Source organism: Coregonus clupeaformis, chromosome 14, assembly GCF_020615455.1.
Source record: "Coregonus clupeaformis isolate EN_2021a chromosome 14, ASM2061545v1, whole genome shotgun sequence".
NCBI lineage: Eukaryota > Metazoa > Chordata > Actinopteri > Salmoniformes > Salmonidae > Coregonus > Coregonus clupeaformis.
The window spans coordinates 32,902,557-32,913,992 of record NC_059205.1 but is presented as its reverse complement, the minus strand read 5'-3'; the positions used below and the strand labels follow the sequence as shown (position 1 = coordinate 32,913,992).

General features: G+C 42.3%; 1 protein-coding gene across 1 annotated transcript; it reads left to right on the top strand.

The window, feature by feature from the left end:
• The first annotated feature begins 1,100 nt into the window (after positions 1–1,100).
• Positions 1,101–10,182, top strand: LOC121580999 (cadherin-4). The gene is made up of 14 exons (XM_041896277.2): positions 1,101–1,511; positions 2,436–2,561; positions 3,464–3,619; positions 3,720–3,861; positions 4,151–4,314; positions 4,467–4,601; positions 4,803–4,988; positions 5,424–5,737; positions 5,888–6,030; positions 6,213–6,434; positions 6,683–6,916; positions 7,279–7,406; positions 7,575–7,910; positions 8,045–10,182. Exons 1-14 carry the CDS (start codon positions 1,464–1,466, stop codon positions 9,116–9,118), a joined length of 3,408 nt encoding a protein of 1,135 aa, XP_041752211.1. The 5' UTR covers positions 1,101–1,463; the 3' UTR covers positions 9,119–10,182.
• Positions 10,183–11,436: the final 1,254 nt, after the last annotated feature.

Here is an 11,436-nt window from a genome sequence, read left to right as displayed (position 1 = left end):
CATTCAGAACTGAAAATGAACCTGACTTCAACGTCCGGAAAATACGTATTTTCAATGTCCGTAAAATACGTATTTTCAACTTTCATTCAGAACCGAACATTAACCTGATTTCAACGTCCAGAAAATTAGTATTTTCACCTTTCAATCAGAACATAAAATAAAAATTCAACGTCTGGAAAATACATATTTTAAATGTATTTTCAAAGTAATTTTGCTTACTGGGACTATTCTAGATTTGCGGGGGTATAGGAGGGCTGCAATTTTTTGGTCTAGCCTAGGGCGGCAGAATGGCCAGCACCGGGCCTGACCAGAGGCACATTAAGGAAAAACATTGAATAATCAAACCCACCCTCACCCTTGCCACCCTCCCCTTAGGTTCTCACTTTGTTGTGATTCTAACATCCCTGGCATCCGTGTCTCTGTGCAACCCACCCCTTACAAAAGAAGGTTGCATTTTTGAAACTGCAGTAAAAGTGCAGTAACTGCAGCCGACTCTAGTATTTTGGACGCAGTAATTGCAGAATAACTGCAGTGTACAGTAGTTGAATTGCAGTTATACTGCACTCTAACTACAGTTATTCTACAGTGTACTGCAGTTATACTGCACTCTGACTGCAAAAAATGTGTAATAAAGGGACCTGATGGACTTTTACTGTATGAAGACAGACTGCACTGAAATCTCCCACCCTACCTCCTACTCCCTAAAGACCATTAAGTAGTTCCTTGTAATTTGGCAACATATGCAAAAGTGGAATTGTTTTCTGTTGTCAGTACTCTGTCTCTCTTGGTCTGTCCCTGTCTGTCTGCCTGTCTGCCTGTCTGTCTCTCTCGCTCTCTCGCTCTCTCTCACACACACACAGACAGGGACACTGCAATAATATTTAACTAGGTTAATCAACTTATTACCAGGGTAAAGAGTGTTAGAAATGTAAACATCAGGAGTGTCTTTCTCGTTCTATGAGTGCAGTCCTTCCTAGCAGAAACTGAGGTTTGGGAATCTCACATCCCTGATCGAGGTTTTACATCTGAATGAGAAAGCACTGGACACAAGATGGTGTCCTAACATTTCAGAGAATATTAATGACTGAATGCATTATCTGCAGCTGTTGGACTACTAAAGAAATCAACGCAATTTTAGTCAATATGTTGTGATGTGTTTTTTTTTACATGAGATTGTAATAGTTTATATTTCATTTTCAACACAATAATAATAGCTTTCCCTGTCAGGACTGTGCACAAATCTTCCCTTTCTAGCTTTGCCTCGACTGGCGCTTCTGTAATCAGCCTATGTGCTGTGGTGAAACTCGTCGAGGCGCCGCCTTTTGCAGTCTGTAGTATCATCTCAGAAAAGTTGTGTCTACACCTTCGAAGAGGTCAAAGTCCAATGCACAATAGAAAATACTAACCGCGGATTAAAAGCGTTAACGTTATACTTCAAGAGGGGAACGTCGTACCTAATTGCAATGGCCCGTGTAGCCACTGTTGTTTTATTGTTGCCGTTCATACTAACGGTAAGTAAAGAATAATACTTTTCATATCGTAACAGGTGTTTATAACTATATACCCTAACATTTAAAGCAGATCTCTCCTTTGAGGTGTGGCACTCCTCAGGTAGATTTAAGCGTCAATGTCGACAATACAGCATATATCTCGAATTCATTTACCATTTTAAGCCTACATGAAGAGAGTGTTTACTCTATATCCCGTGATTTAATTGCAATTCCTATTTCATTGTTTGCGTGCAAGTGACAACGACTATGGACAACATTAGAAGAAAAACTGTTTAGCTGCGTAATGGTGTTCAGGGAGTCATAGCCTACAGAAAGTCAGACCACATCTGGTCAATGTCAGTGAAAGAACTGCTCGCAAAAAATCTAGCTCAGATTTTTTTTTAAATATATACTGACACCCACTATCGACAGTGATATCACTATTACAACTTTCTCCTTTAAATGTTGTGAAAATAATTTGTGAGATATTTTCATTGGTGCTCAGCATACAGAATATATTTTTTTTCTTCTCAGAAACTGAATAGATACAGCTTCCTTTAGTAGGTGTAGTGATAGTGAACGAAAACTACTTGGCCTAATAGCCTAAGGCTATATAATTGTAAATTGTAAGTATGCATGTCAGTTTTTCAATATGAATAGGCCTAAACATGCAATTATAATTTGGCTTGGCAAGAAACCACACACTTTAGGCCTATATCCATTAATCTGTACAAAGTGGAACAGACACTGAGGAAACAATCATGACATGGATCTGTGTACAGCACACTCAATTGCATTTAGCTATAACTACTGTGCTAGAAAATATAAGATACTGTACAACTTCTACAGTGTTGAGTGATTTAGAAGAGATACATTGGTATTACAGTGTTATTACATTAGTATTTAATGATGAGTCAATGTTATTGGTTGTGTTTTTCTCTGTAGTTTATACGGGTGGTGGCAGCAGAAAGCGGTGGGCTGAAGCTGAGAAGACAGAAGAGAGAATGGATTATTCCTCCTAAGAAGTTGAAGGAGAATGTAGATTACAGAAACAAGGAGTACATCGCAAAGGTATGATCTCATCTCGTAGTCAAACTCATGGAGTGGTTCAGATGTTTCTGACAACCATAAGACCATGACTTTGTCTGCGCATGACATACAGTCAGGTCTGAAATTATTGGCACCCTTCATAAAGATGAGCAAAAAATACTGTATAAAATGAATAATACAAATACTGAACTATATTGTATGCAAACATTTTTTTATTTCAATTATTTTATACTAATACACTTGCTCAGAGAATGAGATGAGTTTGATAAATACATTTTATGTTTGAGTTCTAGAAAAGCAGGCATACAACAATATTTGTTGAGAGACTTCATGTTTTGTTTTTAGCCTGAACCATTCCTCAGCCAGAATGACTGTACTATACGCGTGACCACACATTGGGCTGTATCTCTGAGCAGCTTGCTCACAACACATACATCTTTATTTGTATTTATTTTATTACTTGTTAATAGTTTAATACCTATACCTTGACATGAAAGCTATATTGAAAATAAATAAATAAATTATAGTGTTGTACAACCTAGCTATTCACCGATGCTTACAACACATTGTATCTGCATTTAGGGTCATTCATTGGTGACCATAATCCATCTGTATAAATATAGACTGTGAAGTGTTCGATAGGCGTCTCATGTTACTGCATGTTTCTTTGGACAAATGAGGCTGTTATATGAATACTATTACAATAACAATGGTGTTTTACTATCATGGCTATTTAGGCCTCCTGTAGCTCAGTTGGTAGAGCATGGCGCTTGCAACGCCAGGGTTGTGGGTTCGATTCCCACGGGGGGGGCAGTATGAAAAATGTATGCACTCACTAACTGTAAGTCGCTCTGGATAAGAGCATCTGCTAAATGACTAAAATGTAAAATGTAATGGCTGATTGGAATGTGTGTCTGTGCCAGATTCGTTCTGATGAGCAGTACAAGTCGCGTGTGACGTACTCACTGACCGGGATCGGTGCAGACCAATACCCCCTGAACTTATTCACCGTCATCTCAGATACAGGCCTTGTCAGAATCAACGGCATTCTGGACAGAGAGGAGACCGCTTCCTACCATGTAAGCTTCCCACTAAAACGTAATCCAAGGTGTGGAATGCTTGTGCTCAAAATGTAAGAAATTAATAACAAATATGTTGTTCTATCATGGCCTCTTTTAGTTACTTGGAGTAGCGAAGTACAACAATGGAGACCGTGCAGAGAAGGACATTGACCTGCATATTTTGGTTGAGGACCAGAATGACTGCTCACCGGTGTTCATTTTTGGCCAATCTGGATCCGTTAATGAGTCAAGTGCTGCAGGCATGTAGTTTCTAACTATTGTATATGTTTCTATCAAACTTGATGAGAGTTAGTAGTCAGAGTAGTGGTAATGGTTGAAGTTGTAGCAGCTGTTGTACTAGTATTGCTAGTACCAGTGTAATCAGTAGAATAGTGACAGTAGTGATACAGTAGTAGTAGTAGTAATCAAAGTAGTAGTAGTATTAGTAGTATTAGTAGTACTAGTAGTAGTAGTAAAATAAATAGTAATAATACTACAGTATAGTACTGGTATACTGCACAAGTAAACCTTCCCCTTGGTCAATTCCAGAAACCGTTGTCATGAAAGTGATTGCCACAGATGCGGATGAAGTGAACACTCTACACTCTCAGATTTACTACAGCATAGTGGAAAAGAGTGCTTCAGATAGGATGTTCGCCATCAACTACCAGACTGGAGAGATCCTGGTTCGCCAGACTACACTGGACAGAGAGGTGAGAGAGATGCCTTGGTATACTATTATACAGTACACTGTGCATCTATGTGAGCATAGCACGGTATGCGTTGACACTTTCAGAGGCCATTTTGGCAATATTTGAGTAACTGTAAGTAACTGTAAGCTCCATTGTATTTCCTGGTTGTCTAGACTCAAGACACCTACACCCTGACTGTAAAAGGATCAGACATGAACGGAGCATTCGGAGGAAACTCAGGAACAGCAGAAGTTGTGATTAAAATCCTGGACATCAACGACAACATCCCCACCCTGGAGAAAGAATCTGTAAGAACAAAATCTCTACTACTTTTCTATTTTCTATTCAGCATAATGGGGTTATTCTATTTATTATATTGTAGCGACCCAACACCTAGCGGCCTCGGCAAGAGGTTCAGATCTCTTGGCGTAATGGCTAAGGTGTTGGGTTGACAGTTGCTGGACTCCCCGAATTCACTGCAATATGTTCCTGGGTATGTGTGTTTGCAGTACGAGGGCAGTGTGGAGGAGAACACAGTCAATGTGGAAGTACTGAGGATCAAAGCCACTGATCTGGATCTGATGTACACTGAGAACTGGCTGGCTGTGTTCACCATCATCACAGGCAACGAGGCTGGCTACTTCAACATCACTACAGACGCTAAGACCAACGAAGGCATTATAATGATAACCAAGGTATGGGCTGTGATTGACTCAGGCTGGAATTGAATGGAATCACAAAGAACATTTTCTTTTAGATTGAATTCCAGCCTCAGTGTCTTCCCACTGGGCAAAAACTAGTTGAATCAACGTTGTTTCCACGTCATTTCAACAAAGAAATGCAATGTGATGACATTGAATCAACATGGAAAACTGATTGGATTTGCAAAAAGTCATCAACGTAAGGGAATTTCCTATTTTTTCACAGAACTTTTAACCTAAATCCAATGGCATGGTGAAATGTTTTGTTAATTTCACGTTAGTTGACAGCTCAACCAAATGTACATCAAAACTAGACGTTGAAATTACGTCTGTGCCCAGTGGGTTGTAACTACTCTTCTCACCTTATTCCAACATTGTTTGTATCACTTGACTGATTCTACTGTTTTCCCCTGTTGTTTGAATCTAAAGGCACTGGACTATGAGGAGCTGAAAGTGCTCAACCTTGCCATACGTGTTTCCAACAAAGCAGAGTACTACTTTGGCTCCTCCTCTACGAGTGGATCCATAGGAGGAGGAGGGGTTATAGGAGGAGGTATCACGGGCGGTGGTAAGACTTACCCCATCAAGATCAACGTGATCAACCAGAAAGAGGGCCCCAAATTCAAGCCAACGGTTAAAGTGGTGACCATCTCTGAGGACTCCAGCACGGTCACCATTAACAAGGTTATCACTACCTATGCAGCCATCGACAGCGACACGTTACAGATCGCTACCAATGTTAGGTGAGGTGCCAGATGTTTTCATATTGTTTTATTGGAGTGAAGATTATGTGATATGATGTGATGTTATGTGATGTTATGTTAATCTCCATCATACTAAAGGATCATTTAGTTCATCCTAATCGTGTGCCATTGTCATGATAATTTTCTCAGGTATGCCAAATTATACGACGTAGACCACTGGCTGATCATCGATGAAAAGACAGCAGAGATCAAGCTGAACAAACTGCCTGATCGGGAGTCCAAATACCTGGTCAATGGAACATACTACGCCAAGATAATAGCCATCACAACCGGCAAGTACCCATAGTAATATTCAATTGGTCCTAATGCCATTCTGTAAGATATGGAATGAAGTCAAGATATCTGCCTAGAACAGTCGTAGTTGGAGATGCACTCTAGGACCTTTGCGCCACGAGGAGCTAAAAGAGAATAAGTCAAGTCTGTATCTAATTATGTATTTTCTTTTGGTGTCCAGATCTGCCATCCAAAACAGCCACAGGGACAATAGCCATCCAGGTGGAAGACTTTAACGACCACTGTCCCACGCTGACAGCTACGACTACAACCATGTGTCTGGGGGATACCGCTGTGTACATCACGGCTGTGGACGGGGATGCCTTCCCCAACGGAGCTCCTTTCAAGTTCAGAGTGATTCAGGAGGACAGCAAACAGAAGTGGATGGTGGAGCACCTCAATGGTAACAGGCCTAGTCGAGGACTTTGAGGTTTGGCATTTAGGAAGCAGATAGACAATATGACAAGCTTCTCACCAAGGGGCTGTTTTGGAGTTATTTTGTTGAGCCTGATTGAAATTGCTTTAGAACGTGCGGTCTTAAACTGAACTTAAATTATATCTTGTTGTATGTTTGCATGGAATTGGTTGATAGATTAGATTTTACGATTTGTACAATTTATTTTTATTTTCTCTCTTTCATGTTCCTTTAAGCCACCACTACCATTTTACGAGACCATGCCCACCTGTGGCCAGGTCACTACAAGGTTGCTGTGGAGATCCATGACCAGCAGGGGAAGGGCTGTGCTGATGTCCAGATTCTGAACGTGATTGTGTGCACCTGTGATGAGGTCAATAAGGTCTGTTTCGACCGGTTGACGGGCAAGGACGTCACGTTAGGAGCGCCTGCCGTCCTACTGCTCCTCCTGGGCCTCCTGCTGTTGCTGCGTGAGTAGGCCCTCTGTTATCTTCATACTCATTGGCTTCCTCAGACTGACTACTTGAAAAGAATCTAGGAAGGAGAGACTGCTTCGTAATGCTCACTAACTAGACCTGTTTCAGCATGCTTTGAGTGATTAGTAAGATGGCCAAGACAAGTAATTGATGGGTCATGTCCACAACAGGTCTTTCTGACAAACCACAGGGCACACACTAGTTGAATCAACATTGTTTGACGTGGAACCAACATGGAATAGACGTTGAATTGACATCTGTGCCCAGTGGGAAGGCATCCAGGCCTCTCGCCTAGCAACATGTCTTGTGCTTTTGTCTTGTGTCCATGAGTTGAAATGTGGAATGTGGGTTTACAGTGGTGCCTCTCCTGCTGCTGTTCTGTCTATGTGGAGGAGCGGCGGCCATTGGAGACTTTAAGGCCATCCCGTTTGACACTAAAGAACACCTGATTGCATATCACACTGAAGGACAAGGAGAAGACAAGGTATTTTATACATAATGGCACTGCCAATGGATGACATCAAAATATTCTAGAGGTAGTGAATAAGAATGATCTTTGGAAATACATGTTATGTTCTGTTATTGCTCAAGTTGAAGTTTGAATTGCTCTGAAATTCCCTCCTCTGATTGACCCACGCATTCCCACTCACAGGAAGTTCCTCTCCTGAACGTTCCTGTGGAGATGGGAACTGTGAATGTAGTCAAGTCCGGGGGAAATACGGGATTCATAGGAGGAGTAGGGGCGGTAGGAAGAGGAGAAGCAGGAGTCATCTCAGGGGACGGCTTCCCCTCGTCCTCAATGTTCACAGGAGCGCACCACCAGTACCATGGCATCCACAAGCCCAATGGCAGATTAGAGGTGGACTACGGCATGGGCGGAGAAACCAGGACAGAACATCATGAACACTCATTGTTCTCCAGATACCGAGCTGGTGCTTACGACGGGATCGCGCTCTCTGAGGAAGTCCTAGAGGAGTACTACTCTGCAGTGAGTATCTTAGATCATCCAACTTCTTGGATTACTCCTTTGACATAGGACTTGAGGGGAAGTGTTATTGTAGCCATTTTGATTCAATGTGTCATTGTCTTAATATATCTGTCCCTATCATATGACCTTTGCAGAAGGCCAATCATGCTGCGCAGAACGACCAACAGCGAGATGCCCTGCTGATTTACGACTATGAAGGTCAGGGGTCACCGGTAGGGTCTGTGGGCTGCTGCAGCCTCATGGGGGCCGATGACGACCTGGACTTCCTCAACGACCTGGAGCCCAAGTTCAAGACCCTGGCCCAGATCTGCCAGGGGTCGATAGCTATGGAGGCGGAGACTGTCAATGTGTCTGTCTCACCCCCTAGTCCTAGTCCTATCATATCCACTCACACAGACGTCAGCAGAAATACTGCTCTCAATGTCAATACCCTGAACACCTCAGTCACCACCTCCACCTCCTCCATCCCCCTACAGGAGAGCCTGATTACTCGGGCCCAGGGATCGGCCACCATCCCCAGGGTTCACATCCAGGAGAACGTGGTGATCCCCAGCCAGACCCTCCTCACCCAGCAGCCCACCATGTACTATGCCGCTGCCCCCACCATGTACATGATGGAGCCTCAGCCCCAGTTGTTGCTGGTGGAGCAGAGAGGGGGAAGTGGTTATGTCCATGCCCAGCAGGCGGTAGGCCAGGTGGGGGTAGGGACCAGTCAGGGGATGGTGCAAGTAGGAGGGCTCCATGGTCCTCAGGGTATGCTGCTAGTAGAGAGGCAGGTGGGGGTGGGTGGTGGTGGGGGAGGCCAGTTCTTTATGGGCGGAGGCCAGTTCTTACAGGGAGCCGGCCAAACTATTACTGGGGGAGGTCACGTTATTACAGAGACGAGCAAAACCATTACGCAGGGAGGCCAGATTCTACAGGGGGCAGGGCAGACCATGATCGGAGGAGGCAATCTCTCGCCAGGGGGAAGTTTCTTGCAGGGTTCTAGGAAAGTGCTGGTTGTTGAGAGCGGGTCTGGACCAGCCTCGGCAGTAGGGGGCGGTGTAGGCTTATGGGCACCCCAGGTCACCCTGCAGAGAGGCCAGGGGTCGTCCTCCACCTCTTCCTCGGTCCAGGGGTTAAAGGTCAGTGGTCATAGTGTAGAGGTGAGAGGTCAGAGTGGTGCTTCCTCCTTGACCTCCAGCTCTCTGTGTGGCTCGATGGGGTAAAACCCAGGCCTCTGCAGCTGCTGTCACAATCAGCACCACACCCATGCCCAAGGCTGCACCACGTAGCAGCAGCCACACTGCCGTGGTACAAGAGAAGAAAACCTCTGTCACTGAGAAATATGTTGAGACCAGTACTATAGCTTAGAAAATCAACCTCACATCTGCTTGATAACATACAGTGCAGCCAAGTCACTGTGGGTTTAAAAGAGATGTTTTCTTTTTAGTCAATGAAACAACAATCAAGGGAGAGACAGAGGGATTGGTGCTGTCTGCTGGTCTGAAATGAAATTATTCATGAATTAGTCTACCGATTGTTTGTTAACACTACTGTTTTATAATGCTTTTAGTTTTTACTGGCGCCATGGCCTTTATTACGATTACCAGCTGGTATTTAATCCTTGATATGATACATTTATAAATCTGTGACTGTGGTGGGTGATGTATTAATTGTTCAGGTGAGAAAATCTTTCTGTATCTTTGATCTAGCTTTTCTTTCTGAGATGGTCCATTCTTGATCAAATTCATAGCTGAGTAGGCCAATGTTTCCCATGTTATAGTTGTACAAAAGGTACATACACAATTATTGCGCCAGAGAAGTGTGGGACCCCACAAACAGCCCCTATTTTTCAATTGTAAATAGTTTACATTTTAAGCCAAATAGTGTCATGTTTTTGCTGTTGGGTCTCATATGCATTAACTTATCCCATGATAAAAAGTGTGTTCAAGTTAGTGATGCCAAGTTAATATTATTTACAGACATTTTTTAATTGTTGCATATATTTTTTACATCTGATCATGCTATATAAAATTAGAGATTATGTAGGATATTTACCATGAGGTTGGCTTATTATGCACTGATATGCATTAAAGTATGACACTGATGTTGCTTTTAATGCTACTGATGTTTTTGCCAATTCTTTCACATCTAATACACCTCTAAAAAATTAATTTGTGGAAATATAAGATATGGAATTTGCCTGCCGTGTGTCTTTCATTGTGTATCAAAAAGTTTGATAAAATGTTTGCATTTTGAGAGTAACAATAAACACTTGAGTGATAACATACATGCTCTGTTAGTCATGCATTATGGTTTAATTTCATTTCTACCTTAGAATCTCCCTCCTGAGGTGTGAAAGTGGTATTTACGTAAATATTGACCAATATGTTATAATTTAGTGTGACTGGAAAAATAACTTATCTACCCCAGTACTGTAAGTGGTTCTTCTGGGGATAGAGAGTGGAAAATCCTGTTTTACACCTTGGCATGTTTACATACTGTATTTAATCTCAGATGTTGTCACTGCTCCACCACAAAAACAAAAGAGGACTCTACAAGAGAGGACTACAGGTGTTTACCAGTTTTCAGTGAAACACTGACTCACCTCCTACACGCCCACTCCCAGAATGCAATTGGAGTATCTTTTCATCTTTCAGAGTTGTTTCAGTCAGCCCACTGAAGTCTGAAAGGAACAATATTATCACAGATGAAGTACCAGAAGAATGTTAGGCCTATAGTAGTATTTGATTCGATAAGGATGTTTGAAACAAGTTCAAATATTTGGTGTGACTGACTTGCTACTGTGCATGGACCTGGAGTGCATGACATGGTGCTGGACTCACAATACAGAACAATATAATGAGAAGGGGGAAAAGAGCATTCTAATCTGTTGCTGTAAGCAATGGGCAACAAAGGAACAATGCATGTAATGTTGCCAGGTTACTTTAGGGATGATTCGAAATTTACAGAATGGGGTCCTGGAGGAAAATAGGGGAGTGTCATTGTTTTTCAATTTCAGTCAGGTGGAGGGTTTAGTGTTGTTTAAATCTAGTCCAGGGGAGGGTCATGTAATTTGCAGTTGATGACATTTCTATATTTCTCAGTGTTTTAGAATTAGTTGCTGATTATGCTGTTTATGTCTGTGAAATAAAACCAGGAATTGAGGGGGTATGAGAGAGTATGGGTATCATGCCATGGCAAAAAGTATAGTCCTGGCCTACCCATTGTTAGCCAAAGATTTTGAAGAAAATAAAATAGATCTGATTATGTAATGTGATCTATAACAGCACTTTGGTCCACGATGCTTTATGCTAGCAACAAACTGTTAAATACCCGGGAAAGACGTGACTCTGAATGCATATGGGGATATCTTTGTTAAGATTATATGATAATCATTGGCTGAGCTACAACCTTCTATAGCCGAGGAGACAAAACATTTATTTTGCCTGGAAAGTAATCTAATTCTGTCGCTATCAACTGATTGAGCTATTCCCTTTCTGTAAAATAGAAGATGTTTAAACCCAGACAGCTTTTAAGGAAA

What these genes read in the sequence shown, in the direction of transcription:
- LOC121580999 (XM_041896277.2), top strand. Translation starts at nt 1,464, where the DNA reads ATGGCCCGTGTAGCCACTGTTGTTTTATTGTTGCCGTTCATACTAACG. An exon ending in AGGAGACCGCTTCCTACCAT is followed by an intron (nt 3,620 to 3,719) that starts GTAAGCTTCCCA and finishes GGCCTCTTTTAG; the next exon opens with TTACTTGGAGTAGCGAAGTA. An exon ending in GATGGTGGAGCACCTCAATG is followed by an intron (nt 6,435 to 6,682) that starts GTAACAGGCCTA and finishes TGTTCCTTTAAG; the next exon opens with CCACCACTACCATTTTACGA.